The sequence below is a fragment of the Manis javanica genome, chromosome 2 (assembly GCF_040802235.1).
Source record: "Manis javanica isolate MJ-LG chromosome 2, MJ_LKY, whole genome shotgun sequence".
Lineage (NCBI taxonomy): Eukaryota > Metazoa > Chordata > Mammalia > Pholidota > Manidae > Manis > Manis javanica.
The window spans coordinates 147,469,716-147,495,004 of record NC_133157.1 but is presented as its reverse complement, the minus strand read 5'-3'; the positions used below and the strand labels follow the sequence as shown (position 1 = coordinate 147,495,004).

At 38.9% G+C, this 25,289-nt stretch overlaps 2 protein-coding genes across 10 annotated transcripts in view; one reads left to right on the top strand and one right to left on the bottom strand.

The window, feature by feature from the left end:
* NSMAF (neutral sphingomyelinase activation associated factor) overlaps window positions 1–19,630 on the top strand; it is an 81,545-nt gene extending 61,915 nt beyond the window's left edge. For 3 of the 5 annotated variants that reach the window (XM_036997996.2, XM_073229566.1, XM_073229568.1), the window contains 14 exons: window positions 7–127; window positions 508–639; window positions 1,369–1,411; window positions 1,697–1,860; window positions 4,567–4,675; window positions 5,982–6,040; window positions 13,844–13,911; window positions 14,422–14,489; window positions 14,917–15,040; window positions 15,971–16,054; window positions 16,980–17,130; window positions 17,539–17,641; window positions 17,783–17,892; window positions 18,935–19,630. In XM_036997996.2, the coding sequence (XP_036853891.1) occupies window positions 7–127; window positions 508–639; window positions 1,369–1,411; window positions 1,697–1,860; window positions 4,567–4,675; window positions 5,982–6,040; window positions 13,844–13,911; window positions 14,422–14,489; window positions 14,917–15,040; window positions 15,971–16,054; window positions 16,980–17,130; window positions 17,539–17,641; window positions 17,783–17,892; window positions 18,935–19,029 (1,431 nt within the window). In that variant the 3' untranslated portion in view covers window positions 19,030–19,630. Of the gene's footprint in view, window positions 1–6; window positions 128–507; window positions 640–1,368; window positions 1,412–1,696; window positions 1,861–4,566; window positions 4,676–5,981; window positions 6,041–13,843; window positions 13,912–14,421; window positions 14,490–14,916; window positions 15,041–15,970; window positions 16,055–16,979; window positions 17,131–17,538; window positions 17,642–17,782; window positions 17,893–18,934 lie in introns of those variants that run through there. The other 2 variants (XM_073229565.1, XM_073229567.1) reach the window with 2 other exon arrangements.
* The window catches only part of SDCBP (syndecan binding protein), an 82,349-nt gene that overhangs the window by 5,278 nt on the left and 51,782 nt on the right, over window positions 1–25,289 (bottom strand). For 2 of the 5 annotated variants that reach the window (XM_036998000.2, XM_036998001.2), the window contains exons 6-9: window positions 24,962–25,137; window positions 23,452–23,623; window positions 22,561–22,652; window positions 2,601–2,724 (exon numbers count right to left, since the gene is read on the bottom strand). In XM_036998000.2, coding sequence (XP_036853895.1) covers window positions 2,664–2,724; window positions 22,561–22,652; window positions 23,452–23,623; window positions 24,962–25,137 — 501 coding nt within the window. In that variant the 3' untranslated portion in view covers window positions 2,601–2,663. Of the gene's footprint in view, window positions 1–2,600; window positions 2,725–20,236; window positions 21,402–22,560; window positions 22,653–23,451; window positions 23,624–24,961; window positions 25,138–25,289 lie in introns of those variants that run through there. The other 3 variants (XM_036998002.2, XM_036998003.2, XM_073229569.1) reach the window with 2 other exon arrangements.

The window sequence follows — 25,289 nt, the reverse complement described above, 5'->3', positions numbered from 1 at the left end:
TTTCAGTTGATTCCAGAATTCTATGGTGATGATGTCAGCTTTCTAGTCAATAGTCTGAAGCTGGATCTGGGAAAGAGACAAGGAGGGCAGATGGTTGATGACGTAGAACTTCCCCCTTGGGCGCAGAGTGAGTGCCACCTTAGAAGTACTGAATTATAGAAATTCTTTACCTCCTAGTGCAACTTCATATTGCTAATTATGTTGTGTAGATTTTTCAAAGTAACAGCATAAATGAGGTGATATTAGTCCTGTTGCAAATTAGAAGTGTTCCATAGGCCTATGATGTAAAAACATGATATGTATTTGGGAGGCCTACATGTCACCAAAATGACTTTTTGCCCCCTACACCACCACTAAAATTTATATTTTATACAATGAAGAACAAACACCCGAAGATACATGTACCTCTTGCCTATCCTAGAAGCTTTATCTACAAATGGGAAGACAAAAGAAATGGGAGAAAATAAGATGGAGACTGTGATGTTTTGATCCAGTCTCATCTAATAGGTCCCGAGGATTTTCTCAAGAAGAGCAGAGATGCATTGGAAAGCAATTATGTGTCCGAACACCTGCATGAGTGGATTGATCTAATATTTGGCTACAAGCAAAAAGGGAGTGATGCCGTGGGGGCCCATAATGGTAAGTAATAGCCACTGACACTTCATTCAGCATTTTATGGAAACAAGAGCAGCAAATCAAAACACAGGAGGCCGAGTAGCCACACTTATTTCCTCTGCAGAAGCCTCTTCTGTCAGCAGAGTGCACTTGCTCAGCAACCCCAGGTTAGATACTGAGTAACAGAGGAGGAACAATGATGTCACCATGATCCCATCGGACTTTTCCTAATGTTTTCTAATTTTAGCATATACTCTTCATCCCACTGAATAATTTCAATTAAACCCAACCAGAATATGGTAGAACAGCAACCTCAGGTCCTATGAAGAGCTCCAACATTTCTTTTTAACTGAGAAGAAAGAAGCCAGCAGTTTCAGTACCCCTTCTCTCCAGTTTCAGGTCTTACCTGCCTCCAGGCGTCTCAGCCCGGAGAGCAAGGACGCAGAGCGGGCAGCTCAAGCCTGACCCCTCACACGGCAGCACGAGTGATGTGTGCTTCCCCTGGGGAACTACTGCCAACTGAGAAATGCCCTGAGACAACAGATCGTCTCACTGCCACTTATATTCTACTCAGCCAAAGAGGATAATTCAAATAGATATTTTCTGAAGTTGGATATTACTAGTCTGTTTTAAAGTGAAATGAGTTTCTTTGAATAAAAGTTTAAAGTTGTTGGGTTTTAAAAATTCTGAACAGAGTGTATATTATAACTAAACAGTACATCTTTCAATGATGTTTTACATTTCTTTTTTCAGTATTTCATCCCCTGACCTATGAAGGAGGTGTAGACTTGAACAGGTACTTATATGTCTATAACAAGTTTCTCCTTCAGCTACAAAATAACCTCTTTATGTAAATAATGGAAGTTTTACAGTGAATTATACCTTGGCGTTCACCATTATGTGAGTTGCTAAACCTCAGAAAACTAAAGATCTGTGATAAGGTTTAGACAATCCTGGCACATAGTGGTTGTAACTGTTTGAGGGTTAATGTCTCTTCTATTGATCTGTAATATTTGAAATTCATGCTTTCAAGGATCTTGAACCTTACAGTTCACTACTTTATTTGTGTTCTGTCCTAAAGCATCAAGGATCCTGATGAGAAAGTAGCCATGCTAACCCAAATCTTGGAATTTGGGCAGACACCAAAACAGCTCTTTGTGACACCACACCCTCGAAGGATCACCCCAAAGTTTAAAAGTTTGTCCCAGACCTCCAGTTACAATGCCTCTGTGGCAGATTCTCCAGGTAAATTTTCCAAAGAGAATGAATGTGAGCACCTTTTGATTCTCTTTCCTGATTAAGATGTTTTTGAGGATTCTGAAGAGGATGTGAAACAGACTCCTGTGCTGCCTAGAGATGACTGTGCTTTGCTCTCATACTGCAGTTCTGCTGAACAAAAATAAGAAACCTATTTTTATTGTTGTTTTGTTCGTTTTGAACTACTGACGTTAAAGGAAATCAACTCACTTTTGTATTCTGGTAATTTAATAGGAGACTCTGGCAGCATTTTTATGTTTATTATTATTATTTGTTATGGCTCTTCTGTGGTTTTCCAAGCTGGTGTTTGATTCTTAGCTAGTCACTTTTTCCTGTTTATACATCCCGGTCGTGGCTGCTTTAATGATCTCACCTGCCACCTGCCCTGCTCTTCCCAGAAATGACTTCCTCCCTCCCTAGCTCTCCTTCCATAAACACATACAGATCTTGAATTCAAGGTGCTCTGTTTTCTTTATTTGATTCAACTTTTTTATTTAATCATTTCACAAATGTTTACGTAGTATCTGTTCTGTGCCAGGCAGATGCTGGTGCGAAACCGAGCTCACACCTGTTCTCACATCTAGTATTTGGAAAGGGAGGGGAGCATGCTCACCTTCATCCAGTTATCCATGTTTTATATTTCACATAAGACAGCCTCAAACCTGTGGGCTCCCAGAAGGAGTCTGACACTGTGTGGAACCTGGGGACAAAAGCACTGTATTTCTTACCTCCAGTTCTGCCATCTGTCCCAGGCACATTCAGGCTTCTCAGGCACACGCAGCTGAGCACTGTCACACTTTTAGGAAGAGTTCCCTGAAGTCACATGACCCGCGATGAGCTTGGAGTGCCACTCTAAGGGGGAATGCACCGCGGGGTTAAGTCACAGGATCATCATGTGATGATGCCTCTCAAACCCTGCTCTGTTTAATCACCAGACTTGTTCCACTGTCTTGTGATTATTTTAAAAGGGTAATTGTTCCAGCCCTTCTTAAAACATGAGTGAGTGGGTTACTGAGCTTATCCTGCCCTCCAGGATCATTTGGAGTAGCTGATTGCATCTCTGCCTTCTCCCCTGCCCCAGAACCAAAACCAAACTACCGCCTTCTTAGGGAACTGTTGGGTTTATTTGTTTATTTTTTTAAGGTATTATTGATAAACACTCTTATGAAGGTTTCACATGAAAAACAATGTGGTTACTACATTTACCCTTATTATTGAGTCCCTCCCCATACCCAATTGCAGTCACTGTCCATCCGTGTAGTAAGATGCCACAGAGTTACTATTTGCCTTCTCTGTGCTACACTGTCTTCCCCGTGATCCCACACACACACCATGTGTGCCAGTCATAATACTCCTCAGTACTCGTCTCCCTCCCTCTCCACCCACCCTCCCCTACTCCTCCCCTTTGGTAATGGCTAGTCCCTTCTTGGAGTCTGTGAGTCTGCTGCTGTTTTGTTCTTTCAGTTTTGCTTTGTTGTTATACTCCACAAATGAGGGAAATCTTGTCTTTCTCCACCTGGCTTATTTCAGCATAATATCCTCCAGCTCCACCCATGTCATTGCAAATGATAGGATTTGTTTCTTTCTTATGGCTGAATAGTATTCCATTGTGTATATGTACCACATCTTCTTTATCCATTCATCTACTAAAGAACACTTAGGTTGCTTCCATATCTTGGCTATTGTAAATAGTGCTGCAAAAAACGTAGGGGTGTATATGTCTTTTTAAATCTGAGAACTTGTATTTGGTGAATTCCTAGGAGTGGGATTCCCAGGTCAAATGGTATTTCTATTTTTAGTTTTTTGCAGAACCTTCATATTGCATTCCACAGTGGTTGAACTAATTTACATTCCCACCAGCAGTGTAGGAGGTTCCCCTTTCTCCACATCTTCACCAGCATTTGTTGTTCTTAGTCTTTTTGATGCTGGCCATCCTAACTGGTGTGAGGTGATATCTCATTGTGGTTTTAATTTGCGTTTCCCTGATGATTAGCGATGTGGAGCATCTTTTCATGTGCCTGTTGGCCATCTGAATTTCTTCTTTGGAGAATTGTCTGTTCCTATCCTCCACCCATTTTTTAAATCAGGTTATTTGCTTTGTGGGTGTTGAGACATGTGAGTTCTTTATATATTTTGGATGTCAACCCCTTGTTGGCTATGTTGTCTCCCATACTGTAGGATATCTTTTTGTTCTGCTAATGGTGTCCTTTGCTGTACAAAAGCTTTTTAGTTTGATGTAGTCCCATGTGTTCATTTTTGCTTTTGTTTCCCTTGCTCAAGGAGATGCGTTCAGGATAAAGTTGCTCATGCTTATATTCAGGAGATTTTTGCCTATGTTGTCTTCTAGGAAACTGTCAGGTTTTTGCAAAGATTACTAACAAGGAAATGGTTACTGATCCTTGTGTTTCCTGAAGTTCCACCTTAGGGTCCAACTGAAAATTTTGCAAACATTGATTAAAGTATTAAAAACTCTAGTATCAAAGAGACTTTTCAATCTTTCTCCAAATGATTTTTATTTAGATATCTGATTATTTTTCCTTGACTAATACAGAGCTATCTAACAAGTACATTCAAAGCTGTTTTATTTGGGTGGGGCATTTTGTGTTCTTGGTCGTTCGATTGTAATTGAAAAATGTTGTGAGTCTGATGCTTGTCAGTAATCTAGTTGACTCACTCAGCGACAATTTAATGTAGTCTCTCCAGGTGAAGAGTCTTTTGAGGATCTTACCGAAGAAAGCAAAACGCTGGCCTGGAATAACATCACCAAACTGCAGTTACACGAGCAATATAAAATCCACAAAGAGTAAGAACGTTTCTGTGGTGTCCTTGCAGAAGCTGGGGTCTTGGCCTGGGGTGAAATCCTTTTCAGCTGAGTTGGGGTAGGAAGTTCTCTTTTGATGTTGTCTGGGTTGTTTTTCTCTCCCCAGAATGTCTGGAGTGATCAGCCCTCTGAGGTCAGCATGACAGGGATGTTTGGCACAAAACAGATCTATGTCAGCTCTGCATCTTTTCATTTCTGCAGTGGGTCCTTCTAGAGCATGAGATTGGGAAGGGGGTGTCTGTGCACAGCAGGTGGTGATGTGACTCTCAAATTGGGATTCTGGGCCCTCGAGTCTTTGATGGCATGAAACATGGTATATCATCCCTAAATGTTGAATTAACTGATATTGTAGAGGAAATGCATATTTAAAAAAAATAAGCATGTATGTATGTATGTATGTATGTATATATAAAGAGAGAGAAAGAGAAAATACATTGCAAAGTGCACAGGAATTTTAAAAATAATACCTATACTTCCAACAAATTGGGCTTGCCATTAGACCCAGACGGGTTGTGCATGTTCATTGTCTTCTGCCATTGAAGATATTCATGTACTTTACTAGAAAGGCTTGGCAAGCACTGACTTTGCCTGATCTATTCTGATAAAGATAAGAAATTCCAGGCCCAGAGTCAGGCCAACTGTCCTGCTCCATGGCCACAGATATCCTGCCTGACATTTTGGTATCAAGTATGCCATTGGTCCTGAATGCAACTGAACATCCCAGTCTACTTCAGATCAGTGCTTCCAAATCAGAGCACGACCTTCTGAAATACACATCTTATTCATTGCAATAATGACTTCCCTTTTCCCAGTTTCTCTAAGTAGTATAGATAGGGGCCTTGTCATCCAAAGCAGTGACCTTTAAGGAGTCACACTAGAGCCAGACAATGGTTTTGTCATTGAACGCATGCTGGCTAAATTTGATTTAGTAATGAAACAAGCCAAGTGATTGTAAAGGTTCAGTGAATCTGCTGATGGCCACCTAAGGTGGAACTGAAGAAGAAACATTACTAGGGCCCCAGTTGTCAGAAATGTGTTTTCAGCTTCGAATATGGCAGCTTGGGAAGGTGAGAGTGGGTGTGTTTTCTAGGGGGTGGCACTGCCAAGGCAGAACTAGAAGTCACCCCGCGAGGATGTGGTATTGGCAGGTATGATGTGGGACAGATCCTGCAGACAAGCTGTGAAGAAAAAATTACAGAAACTTGTTGAAATTAAATCAAGGACTTGAAAGAGACGGATGTCCTAGCACGTGGTTGATAGTAATTTGTAAAACTTTGGTTTTAAACAGGGCAGTGACTGGAATAGCTGTCTCTGGCAATGGGTCCTCTGTCTTTACAACCTCACAAGGTATGTTCCCTTCCTGAAAAGGGGTTGACCTATAGTCATGAAGCATCTGAGTTTCCTGACTCTCAGCCAAACACTGTTCTGGTGTGTGCTGCCTCCATGTAAAATAAATTTTGAGCAGTTCATTTGTGGTAGAGCACATAAAATTCCACTGTAGTTTTCCTGAAACAATAGTGAAAAGTACCATTCTTTGCTGATCAAGTTCCCCAAGATGTCCGGGTTGGGGCAGAAAGAGCCTATTTCCTATATCAGGGCTAGAGGGGACCCTTTGTCACCATGAGAGGGGGTCCACCTGCTGCTGAAGGGCCCAGGGCACCCAGGACAGGCACGTTGAGCATGTGGAAATGCAGATTTACTGGTAGTTCTTCATTTTTGTCACTCAGTGTATACTTCACTGTGTTGCAGGATTTAGTTCAAACTCTAATTCATACTTCATGAATGTGCTTGCACATAATCGAAGTTAGGAAGAACCCCTGCAGTGGCTAGTGGATGTGGCTTGTAACCGTATTACAGCGATCCATTCAAATTATACTATTTTGATCTAAAAAAGGCTGACATAAAGCATCTCCTGCTATACACACCCCTGCTTTTCTCTACTGTCTACACAATGTGTAACTAATTAAAGCATGTTTTGTCCCTGCTATGTTCAAAGTATGTGACATGCTCTCTGGAAGGTATCATCATGAAAGGGGTATTTAATATCTTAGCTATCCTGCTTAAGTTTTATGACAACTGGCTTTGACACAGTTAGTAGCTGCCTTTTTTGAGACTACTTGTTTTTTACTCTTTACCATAGGAAATTATATTTTTTATTCATTAAGTTTAGAAATGGTGCTGTCCAGCTGAACACTTCCAGGTAGATCAGGGTAACTATTCTCAGATTCTTTGATCACGGTTTGTTATCCATAGCATGTTAATTCCGTTCTCTTTCAAATGGTGAAAGAGAATGATCTCATATTTCAGGAGATATTTTCCCACAGAGCATAGAAAATGATTCTGTGGTAGGCCAAAGGGCATTGACACACAGTTACACGCCGGGCTTTGTCGGGGTCGCCCAGGTGGTGCTTGGAGAGAAGGAAACGATCCATGTTCTGCCAGGATCCTACCTGCTAGGTTTGCCAACACTGTAACATAAGACAAAATGCTTTATCTTAAAGCCTGTGTTGTTGGCTGGCTTTGTCTGATGTGGCTTGTTAAATCCACCAGCTCATTGTGCTTGGGTGACCTGGTCAACCATGAGTTTTAGGAGCTTCAAGGCTTGAAAGCTCTGAGGCTTGTGAAGCATTATATCGCTTCTCAGTGAATTTGCCAAATAAAGCAGACAGGTTGTTGAAATCAAAATTCTTGTTTCTTCTGTTTGTTTTTTCTCGTTCTTAGTAATTCACATTTCTAATCTGTTTCCTTTCACCCTCAAGTGACATTTCTCCCTCAAACACACAGTGTATGTTCAGGCCTGTGGGCATTCACCGCTCCCACCACCTAGCAGGCGCTCTCAACAGCAGCCTTCGACATCACTGTATCTAAGATGGGAAGGGAATCTCTGATGTCCAGAAAAGCATCTTTACACTTTACACACAAGATGGCTGATGGTTTTCCATCCAAATTAATAAGTTTAAATAGACTTGAGTATGCAGAATTGCCTAATAGAAAGGGTATTCTTTAGAATCAAGAGCAAGGTAGGACTATCAGAGTTAATTATGCCCCTCAGGGAAGAGTCCTGGTTACACTGTGTTCATTCTTTTGTTTTTGTTTTCATACTTATGCTGGAGAATATTTGAACACTTGTGTTTATAAAGTCTTAGGACTTCTGTGTTGGTGGTGCAGAAAATTAAGTTGGAATATTACATTTTACTTACAGAAGAAATTATTTAAACCTCATTCTGACGTTTTATCATGTATGTTTACAAATTAAGAAATATATTATTACATATTTCAAATATGGGATGTTTAGAGTACATTATAATTTGTGAGGCTTGGTTTTTAAGACATCCTTTTGGTATACTTTTTTTTTATATCCTTAATGTAAAATTACTTTAATAACATTATGGTTACTAGACTCCCCCTGTTATCAAGTCTCCCCCACATATCCCATTACACTGTCCATCAGCATAGTAAGATGCTATAGAATCATTTACTTGTCTTCTCTGTATATACTGTCTTTCCTGTGTCCCCCCACCCCTGCATTATGTGTGCTGATCGTAATGCCCCTTTTCCCCTTTATCCCTCCCTTCCCATCCACCCTCCCCAATCCCTTTCCCTTTGGTAACTGTTAGTCCATTCTTGGGTTCTGTGATTCTGCTGCTGTTTTGTTCCTTCAGTTTTTGCTTCGTTCTTATACTCCACAGATAAGTGAAATCATTTGATACTTGTCTTTCTCTGCCTGGGTTATTGCACTGAGCATAATACCCTCTAGCTCCATCCATGTTGTTGCAAATGGTGGGATTCATTTTCCTCTTATGGCTGAATAATATTCCATTGTGTATATGTACCACATCTTCTTTATCCATTCATCTACTGATGGACACTTAGGTTGCTTCCATTTCTTGGCTATTGTAAATAGTGCTGTGATAAACATAGGGGTGCATATGTTTTTTTGAGACTGGGCTGCTGTATTCTTAGGGTAAATTCCTAGGAGTGGAATTCCTGGGTCAAATGGTATTTCTATTTTTAGTTTCTTGAGGAAACTCCATACTGCTTTCCACAATGGTTGAACTAGTTTACATTCCCACCAGCAGTGTAGGCCCTTTCTCCACATCCTCGCCAGCATGTGTTGTTGTCTTTTGGATGTTGGCCATCCTAACTGGTGTGAGGTGATATCTCATTGTGGTTTTAATTTGCATTTCTCTGATGATTAGCAATGTGGAGCATCTTTTCATGTGCCTGTTGGCCATCTGAATTTGGAGAAGTGTCTGTTCAGATCCTGTGCCCATTTTTTTATTGGATTATTTGCTTTTGGTTTGTTGAGGTGCCTGAGCTCTTTATATAATTTGGATGTCAACCCCTTATCAGATATGTCATTTATGAATATATTCTCCCATACTGTAGGATGTCTTTTTGTTCTACTGATGGTGTCCTTTGCTATACAGAAACTTTTTTATTTTGATATAGCCCCACTTGTTCATTTTTGCTTTTGTTTCCCTTGCCCAGGGAGATATGTTCGTGAAATTGCTCATGTTTATGTCCAAGAGATTTTTGCCTATATTTTTTTCTAAGAATTTTATGGTTTCATGACTTATATTCAGGTCTTTGATCCATTTTGAGTTTATTTTTGTGTATGGGGTTAGGCAGTAATCCAGTTTCATTCTCTTACATGTAGCTATCCAGTTTTGCCAGCACCAGCTATTGAATAGGCTGTCATTTCCCCATTATATGTCCATGGCTCCTTCATCATACATTAATTGACCATATTTGCTGTGTTTGGTATACTTTTGTTTGTTTGTTTGTCTCGGCATTTTCTGCCAATATTTATTTATTAATTTATTGTTTTTTATTAAGGTATGATTAATATACACTCTTATGAAGGTTCCACATGAAAAAGCAATGTGGTTACTACATTCACCCTTATATTCAAGTCCCCACCCATACCCCAATGCAGTCACTGTCCATCAGTGCAGCAAGATGCCACAGATCGACTGTGTGCCTTCTCTGTGCTACGCTGTTCTCCCCGTGATCCCCAACACCATGTGTACTAAACATAATACCGCTCAATCCCCTTCTCTCTCCCCACCCGTCCTCCCACCCGCCTCCCCTTTGGTAACCACTAGTTCATTCTTGGAGTCTGAGTCTGCTGTTTTGTTCCTTCAGTTTTGCTTCATTGTTATACTCCACAAATGAGGGAAATCATTTGGCATTTGTCTTTCTCCGCCTGGCTTATTTCACTGAGCATAATATTCTCCAGCTCCATCCATATTGTTGCAAATTGTAGGATTTGTTTCTTTCCTATGGCCCAATAGTATTCCATTGTGTATATGTACCACATCTTCTTTATCCATTCATCTACTAATGAATATTTCTATGTTAACCATCCTTACTGGTGTGAGGTGATATCTCATTGTGGTTTTAATTTGCATTTCCCTGATGATTAGTGATGAGGAGCATCTTTTCATGTGTCTGTTGGCCATCTGAATTTCTTCTTTGGAGAAGTGTCTCTTCATATCCTCTGCCCATTTGTTAATCAGGTTGTTTACTTTTTGGGTGTTGAGGCATGTAAGTTCTTTATATATTTTGGATTTTGGGTGTAAAGTTCTGTAGATGTCTTTTAGGTACACCTGATCTAATGTGTTGTTTAGTGCCTCTGTGTTCTTCCTTATTTTCTGTCTGGTTGATGTGTCTTTCAGAGTGAGTGGAGTGTTGAAGTCTCCTAGAATGAATGCATTGCATTCTATTTCCCCTTTTATTTCAGTTAGTATTTGTTTCACATATGTAGGTGCCCCTGTGTTGGGAGCATAGATATTTATAATGGTTATATCTTCTTGTTGGATTGAAACCCTTTATTATCATGTAATGTCCTTTGTCTCTTGTGACTTTTTTTGTTTTGAAGTCTATTTTGTCTGATACAAGTACTGCTACTCCTGCTTTTTTCTACTAGCTGCATGACGTATCTTTTTCCATCCCTTCACTTTAGTCTGTGTATGTCCTTGGGTTTAAAGTGAGTCTCTTGTAGGCAGCATATAGATTGGTCTTGTTTTTTTTATCCATTCAGTGACTCTTTGTCTTTTGATTGGTGCATTCAGTCCATTTACATTTAGGGTGATTATCAATAGGTATGTGCTTATTGTCATTGCAGACTTTAGATTCATGGTTACCAACGGTTCAAGGTTAACATCCTTACTATCCAAGAGTATAACTTAACTCACTTAATATGCTATTGCAAACACAATCTAAAGGTTCTTTCCTTTTTCTCCTTTTTCTTCCTCCTCCATTCTTTATATATTAGGTATCATATTCTGTACTCTTTGTCTATCCTTTGATTGACTTTGGGGATAGTTAATTTAATTTTGCATTTGCTTAGTAATTAGCTGTTCTACTTTCTTTACTGTTGTTTTATTACCTCTGGTGACAGCTATTAAACCTTAGGAACACTTCCATCTATAGCATCCCTCCAAAACAGACTGTATAGATGGTTTGTGGGAGGTAAATTCTCTCAGCTTTTGTTTATCTGGAAATTGTTAAATCCCTCCTTCAAATTTAAATGATAATCTTGCCAGATAAAGTAATCTTGGTTCCAGGCCCTTCTGCTTCACTGCATTAAATACATCATGCACTCTCTTCTGGCCTGTAAGGTTTCTGCTGAGAAGTCTGATGTTAGCCTGATGGGCTTTCCTTTGTATGTGATCTTAATTCTCTTTTGCTGCTTTTAATAGTCTGTCCTTATCCTTCATCTTTGCCATTTTAATTACTATATGTCTTGGTGTTGTCTTCCTTGGGTCCCTTGTGTTGGGAGATCTGTGGATCTCCATGGCCTGAGAGACTATCTCCTTCCCCAGACTGGGAAAGTTTTCAGCAGTTACCTCCTCAAAGACACTTTCTATCCCTTCCTCTCTCTCTTCTTCTTTTGGTATCTCTATAATGCGAATATTGTTCCGTTTGGATTGGTCACACAGCTCTCTCAATATTCTTTCATTTTTAGAGATCCTTTTTTCTCTCTGTGCCTCAGCTTCTTTGTATTCCTCTTCTCTAGTTTCTGTTTCATTTATCGTCTCCTCCACCGTATCCAATCTGCTTTTAATACTCTCCATTGTGCTCTTCAACGATTGGATCTCCAACCGGAATTCATTCCTGAGTTCTTGAATATCTTTCCATACCTCCATTAGCATGTTAATGATTTTTATTTATTTATTTATTTATTTTGAGAGGGCGTCTCTCATATTTATTGATCAAATGGTTGTTAACAACAATATCATTAATCCACCCCAAGCCTAATTTTCGTCAGTCTCCAATCTTCTGAAGCACAACGAACAAGTTCTTACATGGTGAACAAATTCTTACATAGTGAATAAGTTCTTACATGGTGAACAGTACTACGGCAGTCATCACAGAAACTTTCAGTTTTGATCATGCATTATGAACTATAAACAATCAGGTCAAATATGAATATTCGTTTGATTTTTATACTTGATTTATATGTGGATCCCACATTTCTCCCTTTTTTATTATTATTATTATTATTATTATTTTTTTTTTTTTTTAATAAAATGCTGAAGTGGTAGGAAGATGCAAGATAAAGGTAGAAAACATAGTTTAGTGTTGTAAGAGAGCAAATGTAGATGATCAGATGTGTGCCTGTAGACTATGTGTTAATCCAAGCTAGACAAGAGCAATAAAACATCCACAGATGCAGAAGATTTCTCTCAAAACAGGGGGGGTGAGGTTCTAAGCCTCACCTCTGTTGATCCCCAATTTCTCACCTGATGGCCCCCCTGCGACTGTGCCTGTCTTAGGTTGTTCCTCCCTTGAGGAATCTTATCCGTCTCTGGCTAACCAGTTATCTTCTAGGGCCATACAGGGAAATGTATAGTTGGTAAGTGAGATAATGATTTTTATTTTGAACTCCCTTTCAGGAAGAGTCATGAGGTCCATATGTCATTTAAATCTTTCTCGGGAGTTGTATTAATAATTTTACTCTGGACCAGGTTCCTTTGGTGTTTCATATTTGTATATGGTGCCCTCTAGTGTCCAGAAGCTCTACTCTCTGGAGCTGCTCAGCCCCTGAAGCAATGTCAGGGGTCGCAGGGGAGTGGTATTGGTGCCTGGCGGGGAGGAAAGAGCTGTTTTCTGCTTCCCAGCTGCTATGCCTGTCTCCACTGCCTGAACCAGTGGGCCGAGCACACAGGTATAAGCTTTTGTCCCAGAGCAGCTGGATATGGATTCCTGCTTTCCACAGGTGGCTGGAATCTCAGTCTCTCCAGGAATTCTGCCTGTCTTAGCTTTCCAACCTCGTAATCAGAAGCAGCTAAATAACCATGAATATCATGAAAGCACCATGAAATGTAGGTTTGTGCTCCCAGAGCAGATCTCCAGAGTTAGGTATTCAGCAGTCCCAGGCTTCCACTCCCTCCCTGCTCAGTTTCTCTTCCTCCTGCCAGTGAGCTGGGGTGGGCGAGGGGTTCGGGTCCTGCTGGGCCACAGCTTTGGTACGTTACCCTGTTCCGTGAGGTCTGCTCTTTTCTCCAGGTGTGTGCAGTCTGGCGCAGTCCTCTTTTCTGTTGCTCTCTCAGGGTTAGTTGTATTAATTATATTTTCATACTATATGCGGTTATAGGAGGAAGCCTCTGTCTCACCTCTCACGCTGCCATCTTTAATCCCGAGGAGAATTCTCTGGTATACTTTTTAAAGCCCCTGTTAGGCAAGGATATTAAAAGCTTGGACATTTTAATCCCTACTTTATTATTTCTTATGAAGTTAGGGGTTCTCTTCCATAAATGCTAATTCTGTAGAAGGGTGTCATACCATAACTGGGCTATTTGTTAAAAAGAAAAACAACTTATATTACCAAGGCCTTTTGTTTTCTTTAGTATGAAAATCACTTTTTTACTCCTCTTTAACATTCAGCTTGTCAGTTATTAGGCTCTCCCATTTCAGTCATGCTGAAATGTCAGTACTGTGCTATGTCTGCACGAGGTTTTGAAATGAAAGGCTCTGAAACCTCTAACGTTGGATGCATGGGGCCTGACATCCTCTGCCCCACTTACCACCCAGCTCCCCACAGACGGATAAGCCTGCTGGCCTCAGGGACAAGGAGGGTGCTGTCCTTTTTCATTTCTAAGGATAAGGAATCTCATGTTTGGTTTCTCATTATTAAACTAGATTCCACGTTGAAGATGTTCTCTAAACAATGTAAAATGCTACAAAGAAGTATATCATTTTCAAATATGGTGAGTTCAATTTTAAATCAGTGTTGTGATAGAAATTCATGTAGCTGTATTTTATACACATTTTATTGTATATGTGTAAAAAAAATTGTATTTATTGTAAATCATCCAAAAGTTTCTGCAGTTTCCTAAAAATTTTGGAAGTTTCCCTTACCCACATAAATCAGTAATCCAGAGAGGTATTTGCATTCCAGGATAATCCCCATCCTGCCGTCCCACCACAATTTACCCAGTGTTAGTAGGCATTCCTCCAGCCCAGGGCTGGGTAGGCCATCCAGAGCCCTTGAAAATCATCAGCCTAGATCCTGCTTCAGCTGATGCACTTTGATTTTCTTTCCTACACGGGGGACGAAACTCGGCACCTGAAATCAGGCAGTTGAAAAATACTTCATACATATGAGGAAGGCCAACATAAACAGAATTTGAGCATTAATTTGAGGGGAACTTAGTTTTTCCACATTAGGCATTTACTGCTTATTATAAACTGTTAATGTTGAATCATTTGCATTTCAGGCTTTATCATCATGTTTACTTTTGCCAGGAGATGCCACTGTCGTAAGTTCTTCATGGGATAATAACATGTATGTATCTATGCTCCCTTGTGATTCTACTTGCAGTATATCCACCTTTGTAGACGTGAGGCAGGAAATGACAGACTCTTCCATTGGTGGGACACTGTTATTGTCAAAAAGGAACCAATATTAGATGAGGATAGCACTGTTGGCTTTGAGTATGATTATTTGAGTCTATTAAACTTCTTTAATTGGACTCTATTTCTCTGTTGTTTTAAATTGAGGTGAACACACAGATGAGCCAGAAGTGGAAATTTCTAGTTTAAAATAGAAATTTTGAGTGTTGTGGTTTAATAACATGAGAACAAGTAATTTGTAATTGTGAGCCTTAGTAAGTGTATAATTAAATAATATAATGTTTCCTGAATATGTATTTAAAAGTCTTAAAATTAAGCTAGAATGCTGTTTTAATAGTTCTCATTATTTTTTATGTTAGTTATTTTTATTCCATAGCATTTGGAAGACGTCAAGACACATTAATGGGACATGACGATGCTGTTAGTAAGATCTGTTGGCATGACAATAGGCTGTATTCTGCGTCGTGGGACTCTACAGTGAAGGTGTGTATATAATTTCTAAGAAAATGTTTGGGTAATACAAACATAAACTTTTCAACTACCTATTGCTAATGTGTTTACTGTTTTTCACTGTTTTAAGTGATATATAAGGATACTGAATGCACTTGATAGTGTAGGAAGTTTTCATGATTTTTGTACTGTGTGTGTTACATGGGGCTTGAATGATTTCGTATTCATTAGATAGCAGTTATAGAGAAACAGACAGCCCCTCTTCTCTAACATAGTTGAAACTAGCGATTGATCAGTTAACAGAAAGTGTTGAGTTAAAATGGGGAATCATGGAAATATAATTGATTTTAAAGTTTGAGCATGCACATGCACATTCATTCATCATTCTATTGCTGTGGGACCATCCTGGGCCTTTTCTTTGGAATCCTGCATAACTTTATTCTTGCATAAACTGCACCAGTATTCATCATCTTTGGATTCCAATTTGCAGTTATGCAAATTTGCAGTTTCTTAAAGAAAGCAAGAACCTAAAACAGTAGATCTCTTTCAAGAGCTTTTCAGGATTTTCCCCTTTTTGTAGGTAGGTAAGCTTTCTTCCTTACACCTAATTTGAGTAATTTTTTTGTTGACTTGGCTTTTTGGGTTTTCTCAAAACATTAATAGACACCCTAATACTTCAGCACTATTTCCCTAGTTCACACAATACTTAAATCACATAACTATGACAGCAAACACAAGGGGTGGAGACAGACATAGGTAGAAACAGTAGACTCTTGGCAATAAGCACCTGGTGGAGGGAATAAAAGCACGGGTGCAGTGGGAGAGGAACTGGGAGCATTACACAGCTTCATTTGGTTAGCAGAAATGGTAAATGGAAGTTGGTCAGTCAACTGTTTTCCTTGAATGTGAAATGTTTTTATATTATGTGTTGGCAAACGCCTTCTGCATTATGTTCCATGTTAGGTGTGGTCTGGTGTTCCTGCAAATATGACAGGCACCAAAAGACACCAGTTTGACATGCTGGCTGAGCTGGAACACGATGTCAGTGTGAGTACCAGCAACAGAACTGCACAGCACCTGAGCTGACAAGCCGGAGATGGTTTTACTTGTGTGCTTATGATCTTTTGCTTGGTTTTGTTTTGCTTATTGGAGATCATAAACTACCTCCCAGTTCTTTTCTTTGACTCTTTGCGTTTCTCCTTTGTCTTTTTTTCTTCAGTTTGCTGTTTCCATGAGAATTTGCTAACATCCAACTAGATTTCCAAAATTCTGATTTCTGAGGACATTAGAGTACCTGCTGTTTGGGGCAACAAAATGTGACCCATTATCTTTCATGTCTGCTGACATGAAAGGTGCAAGTGGCCATCCGTTCAGGATGGATGCCCATCCATCACTGCCCTGGATTCTGGGGTGGCCCAGGGCAGAACAAGGCTGGCACATGGTTTTCACCCATTTCCACTGGGTCACACTGCCACACGTTACATTGTAGGTTACAGCATTGCCTTTGACAGTACTGAGGTTGTGTGTAGCTGCTTAATTTGCATGGTCAACAGATGAACCGAGGCTGAGAAATGTTTGTTTAGTATGTAATTCTAGATGGGTATGCAAGTATAATCTTGAGAGATCCTCTGTATCCCCAAGATTCCTCAAATAACTATGGATCAGCTGTGCTTTAGGCAGCTTGACATCTCACTACAACTTATCATTAATGGAGTTACCATTCTGAGACTCAGTTTTAGGGTAGTTTAAAACAGCATTACATTTACCCTACAGATACTTCATTCACTAGCATGTGAAGAATTTCATTTTTAAGGAAACTAAGAGCAGTTGACGTTGAAATACATCTTCATCAGCCTCACCAGTACTCTGTACAGTGGTTTCATCTGTGTCATCCACATGTTTGAATCGGCCAAGGAAAACATTGGTAGTGACCATAACTCTGAATGGAATACTTACATGTTTTTTTCCTCAGGTAGATACAATCAGCTTAAATGCTGCAAGCACACTGTTGGCTTCAGGCACCAAAGAAGGGACGGTGAATATTTGGGACCTCACTACAGCCACCACACTGCACCAGATTCCATGCCATTCAGGGACTGTATGTGATACTGCTTTTAGCCCAGGTAGTGTGCTTTTCTTGATATATATGATACCAGGGGAACTGGAATTATTTTTAAATAAATAACCAGATCATAGAAAGGAAAACACTTCACTGATCAAAGGGGTTTTGCCTATAGGGAGGCTGCTTCATGGCAGAATGCAATACTTGTGTCATTTGTACCTCGTAGAAAAGCTGTATTGCGTATTACTAACTTCTCAACTCATTAGAGAAATTATAAGATGTAAATGAACTCACACCAACAGGTCATCAGCCCAGTGTCTTAGAAGCATTTCTAGATGTAAGTCATTGGTTAACAAGTAGCTCAAAGGAAATGAAAGTGACATTATGGCACTGGATTCAGAAATAAACTCTCAGAAGAGTCTAACATTGCTGAAGCTGTAACCTCTATGTGCTTCACCTCCTGTTACAGACAGTCGCCATGTCCTCAGCACAGGAGAAGATGGCTGTTTAAATGTCATAGATGTGCAAACAGGAATGCTCATCTCTTCTATAACTTCAGACAAGCCCCAGAGGTATATTTTCTTGAGCTACTAATTGTTGAAAGCATTTACAAACAAGTTCACAATCATGTCACTTGGTTGTTGCTTTGGCCAGTGTAATACAGCTCTTCCTTCATGAATGGTGCAATGATTACTTCCAAATCATTCTTGCAGGTGCTTTATCTGGGATGGAAATTCTGTTTTATCTGGAAGTCAGTCTGGTGAACTGCTTGTTTGGGACCTCCTGGGAGGAAAAATGAGAGAGAGAATCCAGGGCCACACAGGTCAGCAGTGATGCAGTTGACTTGAGCTTTCTTCCTCTAACACGGATCTCCAGCTCCTGTCAGGGAACAGGGCCTGCTGGGGCATCACAGACCCCATGTGCCCTCTGTGCTGTAAACGCCCCCCTCCAGCACCCTGGTTGGCCATGTGAACTGCTTCCCTTAGGTCCTTCAGGATTTACACTTTCGTTGACAGACATTGGACTCTAAAAAGCAAGTTGTATTAACTTCCATATGAATTAAAAACTATAGTAAAAGCTGTATTTTAAAAGTACACTCCTGTAGCTTAAAAAAACAAACAACATAAAAGTAATGAATTACAATGAAAACTAAGTCTTCCTCCTACCAATGACTCCTGTCTCCCAGTTCTCTTCCTTGGAATTCTTTTTCCAGTCTGTGTCTTAAGACGTGCGTCCTCTTAAGAGGGGGTGTTTGTGCAGTTCTCCCATTTTTTTCTTTTAATAGTGCTAGTTTTTTTTCACTCAGTAGTATCTCTTGCAGATTCAGTGTATTTGCTTACATTTGCATGTTTCCCTCCTGATCATTTGGAGGATTTCTGGGTTTTAGTTCTTATCGTATCTATAGTTACATATTATCTATTGAATTTCCAGTATGAGCAGCAACTTCTCAGTTTCATTCTCTCTCATCCAGTTTTGTAGGGTCATTTAACATTAAAGTTTAAGTCTATGCCTTTTTGTTTCAACTTACGAGCTTTAAATAACATTTTGACTCCTTCCTATAGAAATGGAAATCAGCAAACTCACACCAGTTCCCACCTTCTCCCTCTTATCTGTTTCCTGACTTTGGTTGTATGTATATATAATGTTTGCTTTGTGTTCTGTACCCATAATCCCATTGTCTTAGCTTCGGCTTTACATGTAAGTGGTTTCTCATTCCACACAAATTCCAAGCAGGTTTTTTTAACGTATACAAAGGTAATTTATACAAAGATTTTATTATAGGATGAGACAACACAATACTTACTACTATATCCTGGGGGCCTCTGGTCAACTTACTACCTAACCACAACGTCTCTTTCTCTTAGGTGCTGTGACGTGTATATGGATGAATGAACAGTGTAACAGTATCATTACAGGAGGGGAAGACAGACAAATCATGTTCTGGAAATTACATTACTAAGTGCCTTTTCTTCTCTTGAATATTAAATTGAACTTTACCTAATGTATTTTTAAACCAAACTTTTAAATGAAGTGGTAAGTGTGCAATGGTAGTAATGAGAACTTTTACCACATGATCAAGTTGTGGTTTTAAACTTTCTAAATCATGACTTCATTGAAAGCCATTAGTTGCCATCCTCTGAAGCAGATAAAGATAATGGCAGTGTTAGAAAACATGGCATCTATAAGGCCAACTGATCATCCTACTATGATGACAGAAGACAGGCTTGGGTATCAAAGAAAGTATCTAGCAGATAGCAACTAGGGAGACTTTCAGAAAGCACTGAACAATTCAGAATTTTCCAAGAATATGCAGTATTCTCTACTACTACAGAGTCACTCTATTTTGTCTTCCTGATTTACAGTTGCTGCCCATTGGGCTTTTGCGTATGTGTTTTCATGGAGTGGTTGCTTCCTATAACCTACTGTCCCAGATTCTAAGAACCTGGGGAAGGATTAGCAGTTCTTACAGCAATTTACTGTATACAGGAACAGTTTGTTTCATTATTGCTATCAAATGCTCATCTTTTCTACATTAAAAATATTTTTCTGTAATGAAAGTTTTTATTTTCTTATTAAGTGTTTTATTACAAAGACTAGTACTTTTTATAAATTCAAGTATTGATTCTTCAGAAAACCATACTTAGGGATGTGATTGTCATTCTCTCATACTTTTAGAACTATCTTCAGACCCAAGTCTAGATAGCAGAGTAGATGATCAAACTGGGAAATACTGGTTTGCTTTTCTGTATTTTAAACAGGGTAAGCTGTAAAAGCAATAGTACTGATTTTCTTTCATAGTCAACTTCTGAACTACAGTGATTATGTGATTTAAAATTTTTCTATACTCTTTAAAAACAACTGCTGTGGTATGATTTAGGGGAAAAACTTGAATAGGACTATGGTAATAGAATTTTCAAAGTCAACTTTAAGTGTCCTTAAACATTACTTGGTCTAGGGTGTTGCTGGGGAGCCAGAGTGGGCAGGCCTGTCAATGTGGGGCTTGTGGACAGAAGCACTGTCCCCAACCCTCCTGCTCTGAAAGCACAGAGGCTCTGTGTAGGCCCGGACTCTCCCACAGGCTCCCGCCGAGTGCCCCATGTGTCTTTACAAGGTCACGTGCAAGACTGGTGGAAGCCACTAACAGTTTCCAAATGATGCAACAGACAGACTAAAACTGAACTTTATTTATACATATTTAATTAAAATAGAAGAGGCATACAAAAAAAAATTAGGATAAAATGTCACTGCCATTTTGTTTGCAGGGAGGAGTCAGGAAATGGAACAAATCATCAGGAAAACATTCTAACACCATCTCAAATTAGCTAGGTTACATAATGTTAAGAGTTAAAAGCCAAATGAGGTTATTACCCCACTTGACCTACAAGTGAAAAAAGGGAGTCAAAAGTTTATCCTATTTAGTCTAGGAATTTTTACATTAAATATATAGTGATTCATTTCTCAGAAAGTGATACTGATAACTTTTAGAAGAAGTTTGCATTATACAATGACTAGAAAATATCAAATGCAACAAAGCAGCTATACTATAGCTTGGTATGTACCATGAAATTGTTCTGGGCTAGTAGTACATTTCAGTTTAATACAGAACTGCATTTTGGGTTTTAGAAAGGCAGCAATATATTTTGGCTTTTATTCTAGATGCTTAACATAGTTAAGGCGACAGTTCAAGCATATTAAGGAAGGTAGTTAAAATTTAATGATTTCAATGATAACAATCTCTTGCAACCTACATACACTGTATAATGCTTAAATGGAATGAAACCAGTGTTACTTGATTGGTGTTTTACATACACACAAAACTAAAAAAAAAAAAAAGTCAAAAAGAATCATTCTAAATGTACTATAGTAATGCAGTAAAAATGTAAATATACCATAGAATTAAAGTAATATGAAGAGCCTACTTGGTATCTAGGATAAAGGTGACTGGTCTAACACAAAGCTAATCTCCTATCAGTCATCCTAATCATAATGGCTTGTAAAAGCGACAGGCTCCCAGTAAAGAAACTACAAAACCATGAAAGCAAATCTTTTCACGAAGTTTCACATCTGTAAAACCAGGATAAGGCTACAACTATCTAAAAGTCTGAACAAGATATTAGATCAAACAGTAAGATTCCCAGCCATAATGTAAGACAGAAAGGTCCTCATGCAGCATATGCTCTCTGGCTCCTAGAAAGCTTCATGTGCATAATATAAAGTTAAGTTGCCAAAGAAGTAACTGGAGAAGTTCAACCATGTTTCCACTGTGCCTTGACTTTTTAAACCTCAGGAATGGTGTGATCCATCAGGCTTTTCATAATGCTTGGTGCCATCCTACAAGACAGTCACTTTATTAAATGCTGAGGTTTGGATTTCCTTTTCCCAAGATACTTTGTTAATGCAAGAAAACCCCAACTCAACAGCAACTGTTAGCATCAGCCAGGATTGTAGGGAAGGGGAAGGTCTTTTTAATGAGTTCAGAATTAAGGGTCTCAAGTCATCTAGTTGTTTGCAAATACCCAGTGTGAAAGGCTATCTGTACTTGCCTAAAAAAAGTTAAATAAGATACAAGTAAGTCATTGTGTATTAAAGCTGATGATTTAAGAAAGGAAAGAAAGTATCTTATGAATTGAGAGGGAAATGGGGGGAGAGGGGATGGAACCTGCCACTGGTTTTAAGAAAACTAGAGAACAATTGTCCTGACAATAAACTCCCTTCCCTGCCCAAGAGTAACTAGCTGCATTCTAAATGGAAGCTGAAACAAAAATTTCATTACAGATGTTATGGTTTTTGAATGTTTTAAATCTTATTTCCAAATTCAAGATAGAAGCCAGGATTTTAAAAGCTCTAGGCAGGATGACGGACCCTCGCCTTTGCAGTTCTCCCTTTTCGGCTTACCAAGCCTCAGGCCGTGAGGAGATAGTAGCGACAGACACACACACACACACACACACACTCTCTCTTAGCAGGCCGTGAGGAGATAACATAGCCACACACACACGCACACACACTCTTATCAGGCCCTGAGGAGATACGTAGACACACACACACACTCTCTCTCTTAATCTGCCTTCTGAGATGCTCAGAAGAAAACCTCTTACTCCTGGCATCCCACATTGAAAGCATCCTTCCTCATGAACCCCCATGAGCAGATCTGTACTGAACACAGATAGGCAGAATGCAACTGCAGTCAAGTTCACAGAAAACTGATAGCTGACATGAAAGCCTACTTGCCTCTGCTCACATGCCCTTTTTCTGCTAGGAAATGTCAAGATTTAGAAGTGTATGGTCCATTTTTATTTCTTATTTGGGAAGGTATGAGGGGTCATGATTACCAACCAATTTCTTTGATTTAAATACAACTTTCTAGATAAACACCAAACCAATGTCATCCCTTAAGTAAAAGACCCAAAGGTTTGAGAATTAAAAGCAAGCACAGTGCTTATATTAAGTTACATGACCATAAGCATCAAGTTGAAGAATGTCTACTTACCGTTTAATAATATGTTCAAAGATAAAAGCAGGCATGATTGTAATAGTAACTACAGTTCCAGATGTTGACAGTATGTCTGCAATTTGAGAGTCCTGTTCAAACACATAATGAAAATTAATTCCACTGAAGCTTTAAAACTACATTATTCTTGGTGAAGAAATAACATGTTTTGCCAACATCTCTAAAATCCTAGTCCTCTTATGTTTGGCTGACATCTCTAAAATTTACAATTGTTTTTAGCTTGCCCTACCAAGTTTAATTCTCTAGAATCACAATTTTATAGGTGGTAACAAAACTGCCAAGTAAACTGGATTAATGTTAGCCAAAAATCCATCTTTTCATTACTTAAGATTTCATAATTTTTCCCATATGCAACAACACTACCATATCCCCTTGGTTAACTATGTGTTCTTAACCAAAGTTTATAAAATGAGCAGGTCTTAGTGAAAACCTTCAGACTTTAAGATAGACCCCTTTAGGAATTTGTGGAGAGAGAAAAATAAATAAAAATGAAGTATTCACATGAACAGAAACTACTTCTTATTTCCTACAATTCCTGGATTGAAATAACCTGGGCAATCATTCATTCAAAATGTCATCAAAATCTTCAATGCTCACATCTCCACAGAATTCTAGGCAGAAATCATCTAGTTCAGCCCCCTTGCCATAGAACAGCAATTCCCATTCCAGGTAATAGCCCTGACAATTTCCTCTGATGGGCCTGAGGGTGCACCTAACAGAACAGCCATAGCCCCAGATCCCATGTCGCCTGTCTCCCCACTTTCTGTATTTTGGAGGTCAATATGCAAACAGTACCACCTGAAGAGACAGACAAAAAAGACATCCGCTAAAATAAAACTAGCAGAACAAGACATAAATTCTGTTCCTTACCTTCAATCCAATGACATTCTGTCCATTGATTTCACAGATGTTATGTTCTGTAAGAAGACCATTTCTGGCTGCAGAACTATCTTTCACTATGGATGTTATTTTTCCATTTTTAAAGATAAAGCCAACATGGCCAGTACTATCTTTATGCATGGTAATTGTCCGTTCAAGGGGCCTATAAACATAATGGGTTCAATTAAAATTTAATTCCTTGATAAGCATTTGAATGGACTTCTTTCTTGTTACACTCCTGGATACTCTAATAACCTCAGTGTTTCTAATGAGCATCTTAGTATGGCTCTGATAATGTACATTCACAGAACATCCTAGAACAAAAGTTTACCTTAAAAAAAAAATCCATTATGGTTTACCTAACCTACTAATAAAGATTTTCTTCAAGTGTCAATGACTTAATTGAACAGTGCTTCATGCAGTTCATCAGTATGCTTTTTCCTTTAGAATTCACCAAAATTTAATATTTTAATAAAATATTGAAAACTCAGTGTTAAAATTTTTTTATCTATTACTAGATTTCAGTTTTTCTTGGATCTTAATTACTCTTAGGAAATACTGGTTTTATTTAAAACTTTTCTAGTATTTCTCACATCTTTACTGAACATCTTTAATATTTTTGCCGTATTTTAAAAGGAAGGCAACTGGGCTGACTACTTTCAAAAGCTGTCATGACGATTACACTTGCTCACCTCTCTAGAACAATTCTTACATGGTATTTGGTTTTTATGTTAAACCTGTGTTTGCATTTTAAAATTCAGAACAGTTATATCTTTCTGTTGGTCCATGTTACTTTCACATTTTCTTCAAATATAAAGCAAAAATGGTGTTCATCTAACAAAATGTTTGCTAAATACCTACCATCTGTGAGAAACTTGAAACAAAGGTAGATTAAACAAAAGTTTATTGGAAAAGAATAAAAACCAAAAGCTATCTTTAACAATGTGACATAGGTCCACCCTTTGGTCATGTGAGGGCTGGAACAAGAAAATAAATGGCCCATATTCCATGTGCTGTTTTAGCTATAAGCAAACTAAATGCTAAATAAAATGTCCCATCCTCCCACCTTGACAACTACAGCTTCATAACTACCCAAAAGGCCAGTTTCGGTTTTTAGAACTCATAGAACACTTAGGAGTTCTGCAGGGACTTTGGCACTGAACATCTACACCCTAGGCTGGATATCAAAACAGTAAATTGGACAGGCAAGCCAGAGATGCCATGCTCCTTACTTTTCCAATGTACATTTTCTATGTTCTACAGAAACAGATTAAGACAGAAAAGTAACTTGTTAGAACATGAATTTATGTATGATCTGAAATAAGATGTGCAAAACCAGAATGCTTTTTAAAAAAATCAAACTGTAAGAAAAACCTACACCACAAAATTGCAAGACTAAGGCTAATCAATAACATATGATCATTTTCTATAACAAAATACTATGGCCAAGAAAATGGAAAACTGATTTTGCATTTTCATTTGAACTGTTCAGCCAGCTTACCTGTCACGAATTGTCATAGTGATCTTCTCTCCAAAAGCCTGCTTGAGCACCTTGTGTGCTTTATCAGAACTCCAGCCAGCACAGTTTTCCCCATTGATCTGGAGTACCTGGTCCCCGAATCTCAGACCAACCAACGAGGCTGGAGAATTTGCCTGGACGAGCTGAACAAATATACCCTAGAGAGTAAGAAAATTACTTTGGTCATTTACCACTGTTATGATATACCTTAAAAATGCTGGAAAATGAGGAATCTACCCTCATTTTTTAGGAATAGGAATCTACCCTAGTAATAAAAAGAAACATTTCATGAGTGTATTATGTATGGTTA